This window comes from Heptranchias perlo, chromosome 2, assembly GCF_035084215.1.
Source record: "Heptranchias perlo isolate sHepPer1 chromosome 2, sHepPer1.hap1, whole genome shotgun sequence".
Taxonomy (NCBI): domain Eukaryota; kingdom Metazoa; phylum Chordata; class Chondrichthyes; order Hexanchiformes; family Hexanchidae; genus Heptranchias; species Heptranchias perlo.
In genome coordinates this window covers 59545771-59569417 of record NC_090326.1, presented here as the reverse complement: position 1 = coordinate 59569417, position 23647 = coordinate 59545771, and the positions used below count along the sequence as shown (strand labels likewise).

General features: G+C 43.3%; 1 protein-coding gene across 1 annotated transcript in view; it reads left to right on the top strand.

Annotated features, from left to right (window-relative positions):
• Positions 1 to 23647, top strand: part of slc6a3 (solute carrier family 6 member 3) — a 58933-nt gene that overhangs the window by 10539 nt on the left and 24747 nt on the right. Inside the window, exons 4-7 of the mRNA XM_067997771.1 lie at positions 2666 to 2804; positions 4744 to 4878; positions 11441 to 11544; positions 23147 to 23271. Coding sequence (XP_067853872.1) covers positions 2666 to 2804; positions 4744 to 4878; positions 11441 to 11544; positions 23147 to 23271 — 503 coding nt within the window. The remainder of the gene's footprint in view (positions 1 to 2665; positions 2805 to 4743; positions 4879 to 11440; positions 11545 to 23146; positions 23272 to 23647) is intronic.

Genomic DNA, 23647 nt, shown 5'->3' with positions numbered 1-23647 from the left:
AAAGGGTGTAAGGATAAACCCAGCAACTATAGAATCATAGAATCATAGAAGTTTACAACATGGAAACAGGCCCTTCGGCCCAACATGTCCATGTCGCCCAGTTTATACCACTAAGCTAGTCCCAATTGCCTGCACTTGGCCCATATCCCTCTATACCCATCTTACCCATGTAACTGTCCAAATGCTTTTTAAAAGACAAAATTGTACCCGCCTCTACTACTGCCTCTGGCAGCTCGTTCCAGACACTCACCACCCTTTGAGTGAAAAAATTGCCCCTCTGGACCCTTTTGTATCTCTCCCCTCTCACCTTAAATCTATGTCCCCTCGTTATAGACTCCCCTACCTTTGGGAAAAGATTTTGACTATCTACCTTATCTATGCCCCTCATTATTTTATAGACTTGTATAAGATCACCCCTCAACCTCCTACTCTCCAGGGAAAAAAGTCCCAGTCTATCTAACCTCTCCCTATAAGTCAAACCATCAAGTCCCGGCAGCATCCTAGTAAATCTTTTCTGCACTCTTTCTAGTTTAATAATATCCTTTCTATAATAGGGTGACCAGAACTGTACACAGTATTCCAAGTGTGGCCTAACTAATGTCTTGTACAACTTCAACAAGACATCCCAACTCCTGTATTCAATGTTCTGACCAATGAAACCAAGCAAGCTGAATGCCTTCTTCACCACCCTATCCACCTGTGACTCCACTTTCAAGGAGCTATGAACCTGTACTCCTAGATCTCTTTGTTCTATAACTCTCCCCAACGCCCTACCATTAACGGAGTAGGTCCTGGCCCGATTTGATCTCCCAAAATGCATCACCTCACATTTATCTAAATTAAACTCCATCTGCCATTCATCGGCCCACTGGCCCAATTTATCAAGATCCCGTTGCAATCCTAGATAACCTTCTTCACTGTCCACGATGCCACCAATCTTGGTGTCATCTGCAAACTTACTAACCATGCCTCCTAAATTCTCATCCAAATCATTAATATAAATTACAAGTAACAGCGGACCCAGCACCGATCCCTGAGGCACACCGCTGGTCACAGGCCTCCAATTTGAAAAACAAATTGGCTAGGCCAGTCAGTTTAACCTCAGTGGTGGGGAAACTTTTAGAAACGATAATCCGGAACAGAATTAATAGTCACTTGGACGAGGATGGATTGATTAGGGAAAGCCAGCACGGATTTGTTAAAGGCAAATCGTGTTTGACTAACCTGATAGAATTTTTTGATGAGCTAACAGAGAGGGTAGATGAGGGCAATGCAGTTGATGTGGTATATATGGACTCTCAAAAGGCTTTTGATAAAGTGCCGCATGGTAAGCTTATCATCAAGATTGCGGCCCATGGAATAAAGGGGGCAGTAGCAACATGGATACAGAATTGGTTAAGTGACAGCAAACAGAGAGTAGTGGTGAACGGTTGTTTTTTGGACTGGAGGGAGGTGTACAGTGGTGTTCCCCAGGGGTCGGTGCTGGGAACACTGCTTTTCTTGATATATATTAATGACTTGGACTTGGGTGTACAGGGCACAATTTCAAAATTTGCTGATGACACAAAACTTGGAAGGGTAGTAAACAGTTAATAGGATAGTGATAGATTTCAAAAGGATATAGACAGGTTGGTGAAATGGGCGGATGCGTGGCAGATTAAATTTAATGCAGAAAAATGCGAAGTGATACATTTCGGTAGGCAATATAAACTAGAGGGCACAACTCCAAAAGGGGAACAGGAACAGAGACACGGGGGGTATATGTGCACAAATCGTTGAAGGTGGCAGGGCAGGTTGAGAATGTGGTTAAAAAAGCATACGGGATAAATAGAGGCATAGAGTACAAAAGTACGAAAGTCATGATGAACCTTTATAAAACACTGGTTCGGCCACAACTGGAGTATTGTGTCCAGTTCTGGGCACCACACTTTAGGAAAGATGTCAATGCCTTAGAGAGGGCGCAGAAGAGATTTACTCGAGTGATTCCAGGGATGAGGGACTTTAGTTACGTGGATAGACTGGAGAAGCTGGGGTTGTTCTCCTTAGAACAGAGACGGTTGCGAGGAGATTTGATAGAGGTATTCAAAATCATGAAGGGTTTAGACACAGTAGATAGAGAAACTGTTCCCATTGGCGGAAGGGTCAAGGACCAGAGGACATAGATTTAAGGTAATTGGCAAAAGAACCAAAGTTGTCATGAGGAAAAATTTTTTACACAGCGAATGGTTATGATCTGGAATGCACTGCCCGAGAGGTAGATTCAATCATGGCCTTCAAAAGGGAACTGGCTAATTACTTGAAAGGAAAAATTTGCAGGGCTACGGGGATAGGGCGGGGGAGTGGGACTAGCTGGATTGCTCTTGCATAGAGCTGGCGCGGTCTCAATGGTCCAAATGGCCTCCTTCCATGCTGTATCCTTTTTATGATTCTGTATTAGTGGCCATAAAAATAACCTGGTAAATTTCCATGCTGGTTCATCAGTAGTATATCCTGCTTCATTACAGAGGACAATATCAATCTTTGTACGTGTATTGGTACTGAAGTAGTAATATAAATTATAAAGCAAAGTAAATCTTTGGTTTTATGAGAATTATATTAGTGTGCAGCAAAGTTACAAAACCATTCTTGTCTAAGTAAATATATTTATGTTTTTGTTTCTAAACAGACGTGGTGTTCTTCACCTTCATGAAAGTACGGGGATCCATGACATTGGCAAGCCCAGGTGGCAGCTCACCTGCTGCTTATTTGTGGTTATTGTCATCCTTTACTTCAGCCTGTGGAAGGGAGTTCGAACTTCTGGCAAGGTGATCTTCCTATTCTGTTCCATTCTAACATCAATGAGCCATACAGACAGGTCTAAAACCAAATCAAATATTGTTTAGAATATTCAAGCGATCAGTTTTACCATCGCAAGGCAACACTGACCAGAGGTTTTGACTTATATATATATTTATTTCTAAATAAATGTATTCCTATTTCTGATAAAATAATCAAAACAATTAACTTAAAATACAAGATTACATTCTCATTATTCATTTTTCTGTGGAGGCTTGAATCCAGTCCAAATGTATTCTCACTGACTCTTATAAAGTTCAGTCAATTAGACAAGTCCACATTGGGTGCCATATTCATTGGTTAGTTTTGTCATTGGATCTTTACTAGCCAATATCTAGTCATATGATAGCATGACCCAAGGTGAAACGATGAAACCTCTTGATATGTGCATTGGATACTGTAATTTCACAAGTGCCCACATTGAAAGTTTATTGAGATGAAGCCAAAAATAAATCAATAACTGGTTTATTTTACAATTTTTAAGTGAATGAGCAGGGTAACGTTTATAGTAAGTCTCACCATTTTTGACTTAATGTCAGTATCATGCCTCGTAACAAAGAAAATAATAAAATATACCATACTGTCTCTGCTTCTGATCACCTCTTTCTCTGGTCCCGACTGGCCCTATCTTAAGGAGACCTTGGCCCCTGTCTCTTTCTTTCAGTAGACCTTCTAGAACTCACTTTGACAGAATAATGTGTTTCCCTGTTCTTTTGCTCTTTACCTGGACAGGAAGCCAACAGCTTAACCTATGACTCTCTCCCTGTCCAGGGGATTGGCCAGTAGAGCTATCAATTATATTGTCACTGGCTCTTGGTTGGGAGCCGCAAGAAACTATCTCCTGATGATCCCAAGTGCATAGAATCATCTCAAAATAATTGGGTAGAAATTGGACCATGTTGCGCCCATTTCACGAGCATAAAACGGGCATAAACAGGCCAATTTTGGAGGCTGACATCCCACACCCAAAGGACGCCTGAAACACGTCCGACCTGATATTGTGTCGGGCCATTTTCCAGGTGTCCCTGGCTGCCACCAAAAACATAAGTAAATGAGGGGCCTAATGCCTGTTTTAGGCCCCATCTAGGAAATTGGATAATCGCAAAGCAGAGCAGGAGCCGGGCCTGCTCCGCTCCGGATTCTTCAGCAGCCACCACCAAAGGGGTAACTTTGAAGAAAAAGAAATTGTAAAAACATGTTCCTGTGGAGCCAGGAGGAGTAGGAGTGCTTACCCAGACTCCACAGTATCCTGATCGGCCAGCTCCCTCCCTCTTGCTGCTGCACCCACTCCAGAGACTTACCTTCGAGTCGCTACCAGTGAGGCAATTGGCCCAAAATTCATCTTTTTAAAATGGGTGAGCTGCTTAACAGGCGCCGGCAGCTCACCCAGACGTTTCAGACGTTCATCCCATCAGTCTGGACAACATTTGAGCTCAGGTCATAGAGATGAAAGGAAGGTTGTAAATCCACTGCGCATCATAGCCTGTACTCTTGCTAAAATTTTGTGTATTTCTAAATTAATTCTGAAAAGATTCCACCACCATTAAATATTATTTTATATGTGTGAGCTAGCATTAGTATTTTATATCTAGCAATGTTGTGGGAAGTGAAACTGACAATTACATCTATAGAATATGCGGAGAACATTCTATAAGGCATCATCTCTTAACTAATGATTTGACTGTTCACGTTCAATAGTCTTTATATTTACTTGTATATCTAATGTATTTTTTAGATATTTTGTGCTTAGTTAGTGAAGGAAATAATGAACATGATATCTCATTTATTCTTGTTTTAAATGCTATGAAGCTTTAATGTAGATGAAAAGCAGTTTAGAATAAATCAATAAAGCATGAAACAATACAAAGGTGCAATCTTTCTGCTCTGTTTTACCTTAATATACAATAGGTTGTCTGGATTACTGCCACTATGCCATACGTGGTCCTTACTATCCTGCTGCTTCGTGGAGTCACTCTGCCTGGAGCGATAGATGGAATCAAAGCATACCTAAGTGTTGACTTCCTACGGCTCCGTAAAGCCTCAGTAAGTCTTTAAGATCAGAGTCTCAATACTTCAGAGGTCTCCAGTTATAAAATAGATGCTGATTTTTTTCCGCTGTTAAAATATGGGTGCAAGTATTTATAATGTATGCAGTAATGCACACATATGGTATTAAAGTATTATAGCTATACCTTTCGTACATTTTAAACACCTGTCAGATTAAAAAAACATAATTAGAAAATTAACTTAGAGAAAAAGAAAGAAAAGCTAAAAGTTTAGATGAAAACAACTAAATTGATTTCAATAAAAAGTAGAACACTGTAAATGCGGGATTACTGAAACAAAAACAGAAAAAGCTGGAAACACACAGCAGGTCAGCATCTAGGGAGTGAACATGGGCCTTTCTTCGGACCAAATTTATTTTAAATTTACTTTATTTTAAACTGAGTGTAAACCTTTAATATATTAACTTTAAATTATTTAATCTGACTAATGTTATTTGTAGAGGCCCACAGGATTTTGTTCTGGATCCTCTGCTGTTTATATTATCATAAAAATAGTGGGGGAGAATATCTCTAGCAATATTAAACTATTTGCTGATAGCGTCAAGCTATGTATTAAATACCAGACTTTTATTTTGCATTACCAACACCGATGTACCTTTTCACACATTTTAATACAGACGTCATTTGAAACTATTATAGACACAGCAATACATAGGCAGATGGTCAGTACTCCCTGGAACTCCCTCTGTAAACCTTTCCATCTCTCCCTCTCCACTTTCAAAAACCTTTTAAAAACACTGTGATTCAACCTAGCTTTCTATTATCCCCCCCTAATGTTTCCCTACCTGGCTAAGTGTCTGCCTCCGTACACCTATTTGTGAAGCACCTTGGAATGTTTCTTTGCATTAAGAATGTTATATAAATGGAAATTACTGTTGTTATTTATGGTGTCAGAAAAATGATAATTCCAAAGACTCAATGCAACTGTTTTGAAATAGACAAAGCTTGTCACTTGTAACTCAGATATAAGTTGTCTTTATTCTCTGTACTCAAAAAACAATTCTATAGTGGAACATTGATTATCTAACATGATAGAGGAGACCCTAGGCAGCCAACAGAAGCTGATGGATAACCAAGGCTCTACTGGAATGAGGACCCTGGTGGTCATCTGTTGAGAGCAGTGAGACAGAGGAGCAGTGTGATCAGCTGTTCGGGGAAGAATGGAAGAACCTCTTTTATATGATTCTTCTTACACTGTTTCTTTTCAAATATTTTGCCAGCTCAAGAATAGCTCGATAAAATCAGTTATCGGAATTGAGCTGTATGTGGGTGGTTGGAAGGTATTAAATTCATTAGCCTGTTGATTGACTTGGCAAAATGATAGAATGATAATCAGACTTTGAGCTGTTTAAACATAGATAACACATCGCAGTCCATGGCACATAAGCCAAAGAAGAAATTCTGAGCATGTACTGCGGGTGGAAAAACAACTCGAATCATAATGTTACAGCACAGGCCTTTAGCCCACCAAGTCTGCTCCAGTGTTTTTCTCCATATGATCCACATAATCTAATCCTTGCTCACTCTCCATACCCTTTTAACATTCCAACTTTTCAATTAACTATCTATTTCCCTTTTAAAAGAATTTATGGACTCTGCTTCAACAATGGTTTGTGGTAGAAATTTTCATATTCTAACCACCCTTTGTGTAAAGAATTATTTTCTAACCACTCCTTTAATTCTTTTGTAATTATCTTAAAATTGTGCCCTTTTGTCACCATCTGACTAACCAGTAGAAACAATCTATCTCTACTAATCTTACGATAACCCTTCATTTTCTTGAAGACAACTATTAGGTCGTACCTTAATCTTCTCAACTCTCATGAAGAAACCTTAACCTCTCTAGTTTCTCTTTATAACTGTAATCCTCATCTCTGGCAACATCCCGGTGAATCTATGCTGCACCTATTCCTTTGCTTTCATATCCTTCCTATAAAGGGGTGCTCAAATCTGTACACAATACTTCAATTGCAACTTAACTAAGATCTTGTAAAAGTTTAACATCATCTCCTTCCTTTTGTATTCTTTCCTCTAAATACAAAACCAAGTATTCCCTTTGCTTTTGTATGGCCTTATCTACTTGTGCATTCACCTTTAATTATATTGTGTATCTGCACACCCAGATCCCACTGCTCCTCTACTTCATTTAAAATCTAGCCATATAAGATATATTTCCTATCCTTACTTTCAAACATATAACATCACATTTTTCTATATTGAACTACACCAGCTATCTATCTCCCCCTCTTACTAGACTATCTATGTCCTCCTGCAGTCTTTCACAATCTTAGTCACAATTTGCATTACTCTCTATATTGATGTCATCTTCAAATTTTGATATTGTTCCCTTAATTTCTAACTTTAGATCATATATAATAAATCAGAACGACCCCCAACACAGACCTATATGGAACATCATCAATCGCATCTTTCCAATCCGAGAAACTTCCCTGTATCCATGTTCTTTGCTTTCTGCCCTCCAACATCTCTCTATCCATGTAGATACATTTCTCTTAATTCCTTGTGCCATTATCTTTCCATAAGTTTCTTATATTGTTGCTTATTGAAATGTTTTTTTAAAAATCTATATAAACTACTCCAATGTATTTTTCTAACCATCCTATCTGTTTTAAATCTGTGTTCTCTGATTACCGACCCATCTGCCACTGGAAACAGTTTCTCCATATTTACTCTGTCAAAACCATTCATGATTTTGAATATCTTTAACAAATCTCCCCTTAACCTTCTCTGTTCTAAGGAGAACAACCCCAGCTTCTCCAGTCTCTCCATAAAACTGAAGTCCCTCACCCCTGGCATCATTCTAGTAAATCTCTTCTGCACCCTCTCTATGGCCTTGACATCCTTCCTAAAGTGTGGTGCCCAGAAATGAACACAGTACTCCAGCTGAGGCCTAACCAGTGTAACGCTAAAGGTTTAGCGTAACTTCCTTGCTTTTGTACTCTATGCCTTTATTAATAAAGCCCAGGATCCCACATGCTTTTTTAACAGCCTTCTCAACTTGTCCTGCCACCTTCAAAGATTTGTGTATGTGCACCCCCAGGTCTTTCTGTTCCAGCACCCTTTTAAAATTGTACCATTTAGTTTATATTGCCTTTCCTCATTCTTCCTACCAAAATGTATCACTTCACACTTCTCTGTGTAAATATCATCTGTCATGTGTCTGCCTATTTCACCAGTCTGTCTATATCCTCCTGAAGTATGTTACTATCCTCCACATTGTTTACTACATTTTGGAGTTTCGTGTCATCTGCAAAATTTGAAATTCTATCCTCTATACCAAAGTCTGGTCGTTAATGTATATCAAAAAGAGCAGCGGTCCTAATACTGACCCCTGGGGAATACCACTGTATACTTCCCTCCAGTCTCCAGTCCCGAGATCCCCACCATCACAGAAGCCAGTCTTCAGCCAATACGATTCATTCCATGTGATATCAAGAAACGGCTGGATACAGCAAAGGCTATGGGCCCCGACAACATCCCAGCTGTAGTGCTGAAGACTTGTGCTCCAGAATTAGCTGCGCCTCTAGCCAAGCCCTTCCAGTACAGCTACAACACTGGCATCTACCCGACAAAGTGGAAAATTGCCCAGGTATGTCCTGTCCACAAAAAGCAGGACAAATCCAATCCGGTCAATTACCGCCCCATAAGGCTACTCTCAATCCTCAGCAAAGTGATGGAAGGTGTCGTCGACAGTGCCATCAAGCGGCACTTACTCACCAATAACCTGCTCACATGTGCTCAGTTTGGGTTCCGCCAGGACCACTCAGCTCTAGACCTCATTACAGCCTTGGTCCAAACATGGACGAAAGAGCTGAGTTCCAGAGGTGAGGTGAGAGCAACTGCCCATGGCATCAAGGAGCCCTAGTAAAATTAAAGTCAATGGGAATCAGGAGGAAAACTCTCCAGTGGCTGGAGACATACCTAGCACAAAGGAAGATGGTAGTGGTTGTTGGAGGCCAATCATTTCAGACCCAGGACATCACTGCAGGAGTTCCTCAGGGCAGTGTCCGAGGCCCAACCATCTTCAGCTGCTTCATCAATGACCTTTCCTCCATCATAAGGTCAGAAATCGGGATGTTCGCTAATGATTGCACAGTATTCAGTTCCATTCGCAACTCCTCAGATAATGAAGTAGTCCATGCTTGCATGCAGCAAGAACATCCAGGCTTGGGCTGATAAGTGGCAAGTAACATTTACACCAGACAAGTGCCTGGCAATGACCATCTCCAACAAGCCGGCACAGACACGATGGGCTGAATGGCCTCCTTCTGTGCCTTAACTTTCTATGATTCTATGAAGAGAGAGTCTAACCATCTACCCTTGACATTCAACAGCATTACCATCGCTGAATCCCCCACCATCAACATTCTGGGGGTCACCATTGACCAGAAACTTAACTGGACCAGCCACATAAATACTGTGGCTACAAGAGCAGGTCAGAGGCTGGGTACTCTGCGGTGAGTGACTCACCTTCTGACCCCCCCAAAGCCTTTCCACCATCTACAAATCACAAGTCAGGAGTGTGATGGAATACTCTCCACTTGCCTGGATGAGTGCAGCTCCAACAACAATCAAGAAACTCGATACCATCCAGGACAAAGCAGTCCACTTGATTGGCTCCCCATCCACCACCTTAAACATTCACTCCCTTCACCACCGGCGACCGTGGCTGCAGTGTGTACCATCCACAGGATGCACTGCACCAAGTCGCCAAGGCTTCTTCGACAGCACCTCCCAAAGCCGCGACCTCTACCAGCTAGAAAGACAAGGGCAGCACGCACATGGGAACACCACCACCTGCACGTTCCCCTCCAAATCACACACCATCCTGACTTGGAAATATATCGCCGTTCCTTCATCTTCGCTGGGTCAAAATCCTGGAACTCCCTACCTAACAGCACTGTGGAAGAACCTTCACCACACGGACTGCAGCAGTTCAAGGCAGCGGCTCCTCACCACCTTCTCAAGGGCAATTAGGGATGGGCAATAAACCCAGCCTTGCCAGCAACGCCCACAATCCCATGAATGAATATAAAAAAAAGTCTGAAAAATAACTGTTCACCACTACTCTCTGCTTTCTGTCCCCTAGCCAATTTTGTATCCACACTGCCACTGTCCCTTTAATTCCGTGGGTTTTAATTTTTCTAACAGGTCTATTATGTAAATGCCTTTTGAAAGTCCATCAACCACACTACCCTCATCTTCCTTCACATCACTCAGGATGCTTGGATTTAAATCAGCAAATCCCAGTGATTTGTCTATCTTAAGTTTGAGTAACTTCTTCAGTCATATTTCTCTTTGAATGATGATTGCTGTTCACAGTTCTACAGCTACCGCTGGCTGTTTTCATTTTGAAAGTGGCCTACTACCGTTTGCCAAAGCACCTGCCTGTTTCAGGCAGTGTGCCTCTTTTGATGTGCAAATCGGAGTCCTAGGACCTGATTTGCCATTTTAGGATTTTAGGTTGGAACTGGTCAGAGCGTGCACAGTACACACTCCAATCAGTTCGACGGGATAGAGCTGAAGATGCCCAGCAAAGGTAAATTTAGAATTATTTTTGTGGGGCCCAGAGGAGCAGGAAATGCTCCTCCATGCCCCACAAAAGTAATCTGGGCTGCTTCTGCCTGGGACCCTCCTCCTCCACCATCACCAGCTCCCCCCACCGCAGTTACCTTGCTGCCGGCCAATATGGTAGGCTTTAATCCAGCGATTAACATCGGGATGTTCTTTTCAAAATGGCACCAGTCACATTGTCCAGATTAAGGGGTCAGTAAAATTAACCACCCCATTTTCAGGCCGTTACTGCCCCGTTAATGCCAGTGTAACAAATGAAAATCGGCACCAACACTATCGTACAGATGCTAATGTAAAAAAATAGTTTAGAAAAAGGTTTAGTTGTCTGAGTAATTTGTATGCAAAGAGATAGATTCTTGTTTACTTTATGAAAGGAATTATATAGAAGGAAAAATAATACATAGACAGCTTGTCATTTTCAATAACCACTGTGTTAATTGTTGTGTCAAGGAGACATTTTGCAGATACTTTAAAATGATGTTCCTGAGAAAGGTGACATTTGCTTTGATTACTTTATTTACTTGGTGAAGTTGCCATGGAAATGGATCCTGACTCTTCAATAGCACCTATACCAGCTTTATGTTTTAAATGTCAATAGCTGATCAATATTGAATAATTCAATCCATTTTCAGTAAGATTTTTCTGTAGATTTATTGACTGACAGCACACAGAGTTTTGCTCCGCAGTTGTGTTCATACTAATATGTTGAACTTGTGCGAGCAGACACACATAAAAGATGTCAATTTATGCATCCTTTCCCTGATTACCAATAACTAAACATGGAGCGGTAACCTACAAAACAGATTGTACAGATGCACACCGTAACAATTTACAAAATTGCCCTTATTTTAATATTGTCTTTCATCTCTGTGCTCAATAGGTTCCTGCAATTATCTCTAATAACAGCTCTTTTTCTCTCCTTTGTGTATCTGTTTTGTTCTTAGGTCTGGATAGATGCAGCAACACAGATATGTTTCTCGCTTGGAGTGGGTTTTGGTGTACTAATAGCATTTGCAAGCTATAACAAATTTACTAACAATTGCTACAGGTAGGCTACGTTGCTAGCTTTGGTTTCTTTGTGTCGTGCTTCCAATACCTTTTAGAGTATTCAAAAGCTTGCCTATAGATTGCCTGGCTATTAGTTAACACCATCTGGGTCATTCTCTTCCAGTTATCTTATCAAGAGCCAAAACTGAACCCTTCTCTGCTAAATTGAGCACTTTTTGTGACTACATGGCCCAACTTAACTCCCACAGACTTTGTAATAACCTCCTGACTGGGACAAGAAATGTTTATTTGGTTGCTTCTGCACAGTTACGGAATTGATCCCTGCTCCAGATCAGGAAATGATGGCAATCTCCATATTACAACCCAAGCTGCTTACTGACTCATTGTTTTCTTTGTTGTGATGCTTTCCTGGTGCCGTTTGGAGATGTGAGGAACGATAAATTATATTTTATTACTGATAATCAAAAGGTACATTACATTTAGGAATTGAACGTATGGGATCACATGACAGGGCTTGTAATATCAAAAGATTATTTTCAACAGTAAATTGCAGGAAAATTCACTGTTGTTTATAATGCATATACAATTTATATTTTGAATATACAATATTGTATTTTGCTACTACATGTTTTATCATTGGAATGCCTTGTGGAGGTAAATCATTTTGGCATGTCTACTTACCCAGTTGTCAAATTGTTCTGTTGAATATTTTGCACTCCCTGGGTCAACTGAAAATTCATATAAACTTTTCCTGCAATGATCCAATCAGGTCAAACTTCAATGCTGTGTCTTCTGATAGGCTGAAAAGTTGACTGTTGGATCAGATTTCAGCTAATCAGAGACAGATTTGAAATAATATGGGTTTCAGATCGAAAGTAGGCAGACATTAGAGACAGGTAACTTTATCAGATAAAAACAAAGGGATAGAGTTTTTGCAGATTTCTCCTGATCTCCCACCATAACTTTGGCAGAAGAAATCATTTTTCCAAGATTTCTACCGATCTCCCATTAAATTTGTGGTGGGATATTACGAGAGTTCCCGTGGAAATTGTAGGCGAAAACAGATAAGAAATATAAAATAAAAGCTCAAATTAAGAACACAGAAGAAAGAGTGAGCATGGAAGGAAAGGCGAAAACAGATGGTTTTATCATTTTTAACTTTTGCATGTAGATCTCCCATGGCATTACTCATGGCAAGTTGAAGGGGCATTTCTTTCATCAGCATCTGTTCTATATTTGCCGTTCCTTCTCTCTGTCTTTTTATTTCCTCTTCTGCTCGTCTCTGCCTTACTTTCTATATGAATATCTTTTTTCCTGTAACATTAGGTGCTAAAAAGAAAAAGATAAGTGAAGGCAAATGTAGGTCCCTTACAGTCAGAAACAGGAGAATTTATAAAGGGGAACAAGGAAATGGCAGAGCAATTAAACAAATACTTTGGTTCTGTCTTCACGGAAGAGGACACAAATAACTTCCCGAAAATGCTAAGGAACCAAGGGACTAGTGAGAAGCAGGAAATAAAGGAAATTAGTATTAGTAAAAAAATAGTGCTGGAGAAATTAATGGGACTGAAAGCCGATAAATCCCCAGGGCCTGATAATCTGCATCCCAGAGTATTAAAAGAGGTAGCCACGGAAATAGTGGATGTATTGGTTGTCATCTTCCAAAATTCTATGAATTATGGAACAGTTCCTGCAGATTGGAGGGTGGCAAATGTAACCCCACTATTTAAAAAAGGAGGGAGAGAGAAAACAGCGAACTACAGACCGGTTAGCGTAACACCAGTAGTGGGGAAAATGCTAGAGTCTATTATAAAGGATGTGATAACAGGACACTTAGAAAATATCAACGGGATTAGACAAAGTCAACATGGATTTATGAAAGGGAAATCGTGTTTGACAAACTTACTGGAGTTTTTTGAGGATGTAACTGGTAGAATAGATAAGGGAGAACCAGTGGATGTGGTTTATTTGGATTTTCAGAAGGTCTTTGATAAAGTTCCATTTAAGAGGTTAGTGTGCAAAATTAAAGCACATGGGATTGGTGGTAATATACTGGCATGGATTGAAAATTGTTTAACAGACTGGAAACAGAGTAGGAATAAATGGGTCTTTTTCGGGGTGGCAGACAATGACTAGTGGGGTACCGCAAGGATCGGTGCTTGGGCCCCAGCTATTCACAATATATATCAATGATTTGGATGAGGGAACCAAATGTAATATTTCCAAGTTTGCTGATGACACAAAACTAGGTGGGATCATGAGTTGCGAGGAGGATGCAAAGAGGCTTCAAGGCGATTTAGACAAGTTGAGTGAGTGGGCAAATACATGGCAGATGCAGTATAATGTGAATAAATGTGAAGTTATCCACTTCAGAAGGAAAAACAGAAAGGCAGATTATTATTTAAATGGTGATATATTGGGAAATGTTAATGTACAAAGAGATCTGGGTGTCCTTGTACACCAGTCACTGAAAGCAAACATGCAGGTGCAGCAAGCAGTTAGGAAGGCAAATGGCATGTTGGCCTTCATTACAAGAGGATTTGAGTACAGGAGCAAGGATGTCTTACTGCAGTTATACAGGGCCTTGGTGAGACCACACCTGGAGTATTGTGTGCAGTTTTGGTCTCCTTACCTAAGAAAGAATATACTTGCCATAGAGGGAGTGCAGCAAAGATTCACCAAATTGATCCCTGGGATGGCAGGACTATTACATGAGGAGAGATTGGGTTGACTCAGCCTGTATTCACTTGAGTTTAGAAGAATGAGAGGGGATCTCATTGAAATATATAAAATTCTGACAGGGCTAGACAGACTGGATGCAGGGAGGATGTTTCCCCTGGCTGGGGTGCCCAGAACGAGGGGTCCCAGTCTCAGGATATGGAGTAGGACATTTGGGACTGAGATGAGGAGAAATTTCTTGACTCAGAGGGTGGTGAACCTGTGGAATTCTCTACCACAGAAGGCTGTGGAGGCCAAGTCACTGAATATATTTAAGAAACAGCTAGATGGATTTCTAGACACAAAAGACATCAAGGGATATGGGGAGAGAGTGGGAATATGGTATTGAGATAGAGGATCAGCCATGATCATATTGAATGGTGGAGCAGGCTCGAAGGGCCGAATGGCCTACTCCTGCTCCTATTTTCTGTTTCTATGTTTCTAAGTGGTGCATTGTGGGTCATGGGTAAAGTGCTTAAAGCACTTAGAATGTTTTTGTAGTTTGTAAATCCATTGCAGCGAACGGTGTCATTTACAATTAATGATCCGCCCTCTAGCTGTGTCTACCCACAGCAGTTCCCCCTCACTCCTTTGTCTTGTGCCCACCATGGCTGTATAACATGTATGGACTGCTAGCATCCCTCATTGCCATTTCTGTGTTCTCCTTTCCTGTGTTTTGTTGCACTCCATGGAAATAGGAGCAATCTGCACTCATTGTGCAGATTGTTGTATTCATGCTGTGTACCCCATGGTTATGTGTATGCCCTTTTAGTCAGTCGCACTTCTATTTGTAATGTATTCCTCAGCATTACTGTGTGTCCACTCTGTGCCATGGTTTGTCCGTCTCTTGCCCTCTCTCTGCCTGTGCCCTGGTGTATATTTGCTATCCCTCAGCACTATCATTGTTTGTTGTGCCTTTTTTTTATTCGTTCATGTGGGTGTCACTGGCAGGGCCAGCATTTATTGCCCACCCCTAATTGCCCTTGAGAAGGTAGTGATGAGCCGCCTTCTCGAAAAGCTGCAGTCCGTGTGGTGAAGGTTCTCCCACAGTGCTGTTAGGAAGGGAGTTCTAGGATTATGACCCAGTGATGATGAAGGAACGGCGATATATTTCCAAGTCGCGATGGTGTGTGACTTGGAGGGGAACGTGCAGGTGGTGTTGTTCCGATGTGCCCGCTGCCCTTGTCCTTCTAGGTGGTGGAGGACGCGGGTTTGGGAGGTGCTGTCGAAGAAGCCTTGGCGAGTTGCTGCAGTGCATCCTGTGGATGGTACAAACTGCAGCCATGGTGCGCCAGTGGTGAAGGGAGTGAATGTTTAGGGTGGTGGATGGGGTGCCAATCAAGCTGGTTGCTTTGTCCTGGATGGTGTCGAGCTTTTTGAGTGTTGTCGGAGCTGCACTCATCCAGGCAAGTGGAGAGTATTCCATCACTCTCCTGACTTGTGCCTTGTAGATGGTGGAAAGGCTTTGGGGAGTCAGGAGGTGAGTCACTCATTGCAGAATACCCAGCCTCTGACCTGCTCTTGTAGCCACAGTATTTATGTGGCTGATCCAGTTAAGTTTCTGGTCAATGGTGACCCCCAGGATGTTGATGGTGAGGGATTCGGTGATGGTAATGCCATTGAATGTCAAGGGGAGGTGGTTAGACTCTTTCTTGTTGGAGATCGTCATTGCCTGTTTCCCAATGAATGCTGTTGTGACCTTGTGTGTACATCTCTGTTCTCTCCCCCTGTTCGGTCTAAGTCCCATCTCTGCCTCTTTGATGGGACCCTAACATTCCCCTCCTACCTGTTCAGGTTGTCCATCCATCTGCAGTACCTGAAACTTTAAAGAAACAAACAGCCTGTTGTCCAGCATAGAGTTGGGAAACAGATGCTTGGTTTAAAGTACTTAAAGTGTAATTCCAACAGGATAAGCACTTCAAAAGAGAAAAGTCCCAGTTGATGTTAGGACAGTGGCAGAAGAGGACAAAGGTATGTTTTGGAGAGATTAGAAGGGGTGGTGGTGGGGGCGGGGTGGGGGGGTGGGTGGGTGGGGTGGGGGGGAGTAGGTAGGAGGTGGGTGGAAGTTGAATGAGTGAAGCCTGAAGTTGTGCCAAAATGTTTTAGAGCAGTGGAGGGTGGAGGTCAGCTGGTGGCCAGAAAGCCCACTGGCTGAGGTCCCAAATTGTGTCCTCAGGAGAAGCAAAAGAGCGGTTTAGGCAGGTGGGTAGCCTGAGGTTAGGCATCTTCTACCCAAGAAAGTGGTGTCAGAAGTCTTGGGGATTGGAGACAAGCAGGCTAGGCAGCCGAAAATTTTTGCTGTAGGACTGGGATGTGGAATCTGCACAAAGGTAAGGAGGCCGTGTGGCTGAAGGTGGACAGATGGCCTGAGGACAGATGCAGGAGCGCCAAGGCAAGGGGCGGGGTGGGGGGGAGGGGAAACAATGGCAGAAACCTTGATGTACACTATGATAAGTGAAGGGCCAAATGCCAGCAGGATACAAGGGGAGCAGGTTAGACGGGTGGCCTGTGGCTGGGTGCCTGAGGGAAGGAAGGGGGAGGGAGGAGGACAAGGGAGAGAAGAATGGGAAGGGGTAAAGGAGAAGGGGGGGCCGGGAGGGGGGCTGAGAGGGAGGAAAGGGATGACAGGGAGAAGGAGAAGCAGAGAGAGGAGAGGAGGAGACCGTACACAAAATATAGCTGAGTAGTTGGATTAAAGTACTGCAGAGCCATGATTCAGCTCTGTTGATCAGAAAGTTTAAGTGATAGTGGAGGCCATAAATTATTTTAGATGGCAGGGTGGACAGCTAGGTCACAAAGTAAAATAACACTTTATTCACCTTCACCAAGATATCCGCAGTGCTCCAGCAATTGCAATGGTGCAGTGTCATACAGTGTCAGATATTCGGAATTGCAGTGAAAGTTAAAATAAGCAGATTAATAGCAGTTGATTGACGGTCATGTAAAATTATGGAGTGCCACACATATGTTAATGAGTCACATTGCGTTACGCTCACAGCACCACCTACAGTGGCAATACCATTAGATTATTGCAACCACACACCATTTTTAATATACAATAGCTAGACTTAGGAATTTTGAAAGTATACATATTAATAGTGTCAGATATCAAGATAATAAAGCTACTCTTGATAGCTCAATATTGTTACTATAATATTATGTTGTTATATTCCAGAGAGATCAGTACCTGTAGAATGTGATACACAACCAGTAGACCTGTTATGCTGCTGACGGCACATTGCACTTAGCTTAGTGACAGAGAAGCTCTGTGCATGCGTGGAAGCACAAATACACAGACCTCCATTCGCCAGCAAGTTAAATTTTTAATGCGTAGGAAAGGTTACTCTGCATCCCAGGCCCCACTGTACTGTTTGGAAATGGGACCCACACCAAAAAAAAAATTGGCTCCGAGGTGTGCAGTTGTAACACTCAATATAGTGATGTCACAGACGTAACCAGCTCAACTTTGTTGCAGTTAAAAATAATTTTAGTGGATTTTTGTACGAATTAAGGTGAAACATGAAAACATTCCATTTTCCAGTGCTGAAAGTGACATTAGCACTGGAAAATGGAGCACATTCCCACTTCAGGAACCCAATGTCAACATCAAGTACTCTCAGGTCAGGTTAGGGTTAGGGTTAGGGCCTAGATGCAAAGTAAAGCTTCCTCTACTTTGCCCGAAGAATAAGGGAAGAAATACTGTGGTCCTTACATGTAACATCATCATAAATGTGGCCATGAAGATGTCCTCTGGTTAGTTTATGTAATGAAATCATAATCTTCTTGTTTTTAAATAAAAACTCCATGGGAAAAGTGATCCAACCGTGGCTAACTAGAGAGGTTAAGGATAGTATTAGATTAAAAGAAGAAGCTTACAGTGTTGCCAAAAAGAGTAGTAAGCTAAGGATTGGGAAGGTTTTAGAAATCAGCAAATTACCAATCAATTGATAAAGAGGGAGAAAATTGAATATGAGAGTAAACCAGCAAGAACTTGTAAGAGCTTCTACAAATATATAAAAAGGAAGAGATTAGCAAAAGTAAACATGGGTTCCTTAGAGACAGAGACAGGAGAAATTATAATGGGGAATAAGGAAATGTTAGAGATGTTAAACAAATATTTTATAAATATCTTCACAGTAAAAGACACAAAAAAATACCGGAAATAGTAACAAATCAAGGATCTAATGAGACTGAGGAACTTAAAGTAATTAAGATTGGTAAAGAAAAAGTAATGGAGAAATTAATGGGACTAAAAGTCAACAAATCTCCTGGACCTGATGTCTTACATCCGAGGGCTTTAAAAGAGGCGGCTGCAGAGATAGTGGATGCATTGGTTTTGATCTTCCAGAATTTCCTAGATTCTAGAACGGGTTGGAGGGTAACAAATGTAAACCCACTATTCAAGAAAGGAGGGAAAGAGAAAACAGGGAACTATCGGGCAGTTAGCCTGACATCAGTGTTAGGGAAAATGCTAGAGTCTATTCTTAAGGACAGAGTAACAGGGCACTTAGAAAATAATAATATGATTAGGCAGAGTGAACACAGTTTTATGAAAGGTAAATCGTATTTGACAAATCTATTAGAGTTTTTTTGAGGGCGTAACTAGCAGGGTAGATAAGAGGGAACTGGTGGATGTAGTATATTTGAATTTTTAAAAGGCATTTGATAAGGTCCCACACAAAATGTTGTTATACAAGATTAGGACTCATGGGATTGGGGGTAATGTACCAGCATGGATTAAGGATTGGTTAACAGACAGAAAATAGAGAGTAGGAATAAACAGGTCATTTTCGGGTTGGCAGGTTGTAACTAGTGGGGTGCTGCAAGGATCAGTGCTTGGGCCTCAGCTATTTACAACATATATCAATGATTTAGATGAGGGGACCGAGTGTAATTGTATCCAAGTTTGCCGATGATACAAAGCTAGGTGGGAAAGTAAGCTCTGAGGAGGACGCAAAGAGGCTGCAAAGGGATATAGACAGGTTAAATGAGTGGGCAGGAAGGTAGCAGATGGAGTATAATGTGGGGAAATGTGAAATTATCCACTTTGGTAGGAAGAATAGAAAAGCAGCATATTTTTTAAAAGGTGAGAGACTAAGAAAGGCTGGTATTCAGGAAGGCAAATGGTATGTTAGCCTTTATTGCAAGAGGGTTGGAGTATAAAAGTAAGGAGGTCTTGCTGTAATTATATCGGGCTCTGGTGAGACCACACCTGGAGTACTGTGTACAGTTTTGGTCTCTTTACCTAAGGAAGGATATACTTACCTTAGAGGGGGTGCATCGAAGGTTCACTAGATTGATTCCTAGGAATGAGAGGGTTGTCCTATGAGGAGAGATTGAGTAAACTGGGCCTACATTCTCTGGAGTTGAGAAGAATGAGAGGTGATTTCATTGAAACGTATAAAATTTTTGGGGACATGACAGGGTAGATGCTGAGAGGCTCTTTCCCCTGGCGGGAAAGTCTAGAACTAGAGCTCATAGTCTCAGGATAAGGGGTCAGCCATTTACGACCGAGATGAGGAGAAATTTCTTCACTCAGAGGGTTGTGAATCTTTGGTATTCTTTACCCTAGAGCGTTGTGGATGCTAGGTCATTGAGTAAATTGAAGATTGAGATCGATAGATTTTTGGACACAAAGGGAATCGAGGGCTATGGGGATAGGGCGGGAAAGTGGAGTTGAGGTTGAAGATCAGCCATGATCTGATTGAATGGTGGAGCAGGCTCGAGGGGCTTTATGGCCTACTCCTGTTCCTATTTCTTATGTTCCAAGTGTTTATGATTTAACTAGAAACACTGAATGGAAGAAATCTTCATGAACTCATTTGCAATGTTGTTCACATTGCATCCAAAATATTTATTTCCAGAATTTGCCTTAACCTCAACCTCAGAAGAACACCCCTTATGTATTTGTTTACAAATCAACAGTAACTACACTTCAAAAGTAATTCATTTGTAAAGCACTTTGGGACATCCTGAGTACATGAAAGGGATTATTTAAATCCAAGTTGCTGTTCTTCTTCTGTGCATCAACTTTTCTGCCCCTCACCAGCCATCTTTCTAGCCACTCTGAATAAAGTTGTCAACATAAGAACTAGGAACAGGAATAGGCCATATGGCCCTTCGAGCCTGCTCCACCATTCAATCAGATCATGGCTGATCTTCAACCTCAACTCCACTTTCCTGCCCGATCCCCATATCCCTTGATTCCCCTAGAGTCCATTCCCCTAGAGTCAATTTGGTGCATCAAGCGCAGGCTAGGCCTCAGACCTCTGTGCTCAATAATATGGGGGGGCCTGATGTGAATCAATGCAGTGGCAGGGACCATCTCATTATTGGCTCAAATGTGTCAGTAATACATTTGTATACACTAATATAGTACTGTTACTTGATTCTGGATCTGGATTTTTCATTTGCAGGGAGAGGAAGGGAGGGGAGGTGAAACAAAGGGACTGCTCCACCTAGTCTGGGCACTATTGTTTTGAGTTGCTAGTTTTATGGCACCTAGAGTGGGTTTGCTGTACCCCCATCTTCTTTCTTGTATCAGTCTATCCGCCGCTTTTTGGAGTATGTTGTGGAATTAGTGGAGGAAGTCTTGCCTAGACCTGCAAGAATGGAATCCAAACCGCTTGGTACTTTTCCAACCTTAGACGGAAGCCATGTATTGTTTGCTCTAACTGGCACATCCCACACAGATGCTTACTTCATGGGCTCAATTTTAAACCTAAATTGCGGGTGCGTTGGGGGCGGGGGCGGGGGCGGGGGGGGGGGGGCTGCGAAAATTGCAGAAATGCAGAGCAGGTTCGGAAGCTGGCTCCAATCTGCCGACTTCCGAGTTTTCCACAGACACACCTGTGTGCGCGCGGGCGTCCCGAATCCGGAAATCCCGCCGGCAATTAAAGCCGGCGTGATGATAGTTAAAAAACCAAATGTACCTCTTTGAGGTACTTAAGGTACTTTACTTGTGACATATTAGGTAGTTAGAACGATTTTTAACTTACCTGGGTGGCTTTCCCACGGCTTCTGATTCACACCTGGTGAAACCAGACGTGAAGGGCCGGATCAGGCGAAAAGAAACTAAATAAATTAAATAACAAGCCATTGCACAAAGTTAAAACACAAAATCAACCTACGTTTCCACCCTGCTTCGATGTCCGTTGTCTCCCTCTCCAATCTCTCCCTCTTCCCCCCACTCCCGATGTCCCACCGATGTCCCCCCCTTCAACCCCCGACGTCCCCCTCTAACCCCCGATGACCCCCCAATCTCCCTCTCTTCACCCCCCCGATGTCCCCCCAATCTTCCCCTCTCCCCCCCGATCTTCCCTTCTCCTCCCCGATCTTCCCTTCTCCTCCCCGATCTTCCCTTCTCCCCCTGAACTTTCCCTCCCCCCGATCTTCCCCTCTTCCCCCGATCTTCCCCTCTCCCCCCGATCTTCCCCTCTCCCCCCGATCTTCCCCTCTCCCCCCGATCTTCCCCTCTCCCTCCCAGATCTTCCCCTCTCCTCCCCCGATCTTCCCCTCTCCCTCCCAGATCTTCCCCTCTCCTCCCCCGATCTTCCCCTCTCCTCCCCCGATCTTCCCCTCTCCCCTCCCCCCGATCATCCCTTCTCCCCCTGAAATTCTCCTCCCCCTGATCTTCCCCTCTACCCCCTCGATCTTCCCCTCTCCCCCACCGATCTTCCCCTCCCCCCGATCTTCCCCTCTCCCTCACAGATCTTCCCCTCTCCCTCACCGATCTTCCCCTCCCCCAGATCTTCCCCTCTCCCCCACCAATCTTCCCCTCTCCCCCGATCTTCCCCTCTCCCCCGATCTTCCCCTCTTCCCCCGATCTTCCCCTCTTCCCCCGATCTTCCCCTCTCCCCCCGATCTTCCCCTCTCCCCCCGATCTTCCCCTCTCCCCCCGATCTTCCCCTCTCCCTCCCAGATCTTCCCCTCTCCTCCCCCGATCTTCCCCTCTCCTCCCCCGATCTTCCCCTCTCCCCTCCCCCCGATCATCCCTTCTCCCCCTGAAATTCTCCTCCCCCTGATCTTCCCCTCTACCCCCTCGATCTTCCCCTCTCCCCCACCGATCTTCCCCTCCCCCCGATCTTCCCCTCTCCCTCACAGATCTTCCCCTCTCCCTCACCGATCTTCCCCTCCCCCAGATCTTCCCCTCTCCCCCACCAATCTTCCCCTCTCCCCCGATCTTCCCCTCTCCCCCGATCTTCCCCTCTCCCCCGATCTTCCCCTCTCCCCCGATCTTCCCCTCTCCCCCGATCTTCCCCTCTCCCCCGATCTTCCCCTCTCCCCCGATCTTCCCCTCTCCCCCGATCTTCCCCTCTCCCCCGATCTTCCCCTTTCCTCCCTCAATCTTCCCCTCTACCCCCCCGATCTTCCCCTCTCCTCCTCTGATCCTCCAATTCTACCCCCCCGATCTTCCCCTCTACCCCCCCGATCTTCCCCTCTACCCCCCCGATCTTCCCCTCTACCCCCCAGATCTTCCCCTCTACCCCCCCCCCCGATCTTCCCCTCTAGCGCCCCCCCGATCTTCCCCTCTACCCCCCGATCTCCAATTCTTCCCCCCCCCCCCCCCCCACCCCATGAACTTCCATTCCAATGCCGGATGACATCTCGCTCTATCTCTTTCTCTCCCCCCCACCCCCCCAACCCGGCATTGCAGCTCCTGTCGGCAGCCAGCCTGTCAATCAGGCTGGCTGCTGGGTGCGAAACCTGGAAAGAACTTTAATCACCATCAATTACATTGCGATCGCGTCGGAAACGGTAAGTTTTTTTTATTCGGGTTTGCCCCCTCACTGCCAACCCGCCACCATTTCAAATTATGCCCCATAAAATCTGTGCAAGTCTACACATCATGGATAGCCCATAATTCCTCCCTTCCCCCACCCCCCAAGATTCTAACTGTATTTGACTCTGTCTTTTGTTTTCAGGGACGCCATTATTACAAGTTCCGTCAACTCCGTGACAAGCTTCTTCTCTGGTTTTGTTGTCTTCTCTTTCTTGGGCTACATGTCAAAGCGTCATGGAGTGGCTCTGGAGGACGTGGCCACTGGAGGTGAGCTCACAGAGCTGATTTTGCTCAGTCTGCCCCTTCACTTATCCTAGCATATACCAAATAGCTGTATGCAAAAAAGCACTTGAGTCAGTTCACTGCAGTTTCACCATTCTCTTTGCAGGTGAAGAATCCTATAATGTTAATCTGTGAGAAAATCTACTTATGAAATGAGTGAGAATGAGATCACAACTTACAGGTGACTAAGTCACAAACAGAAAATTATCAATGTTTGTTTTAAGGAGCTCAAATCCACAGATGAGCAAATCACTGGAATGATTACACACCATTTTCTAGTTGTAAAATTAATTTTTCATGAAGTTAATAAATATTGATTTCTTTTTGTTTTTTCAAACAATTTGCTGCCATGAAGGTGCTG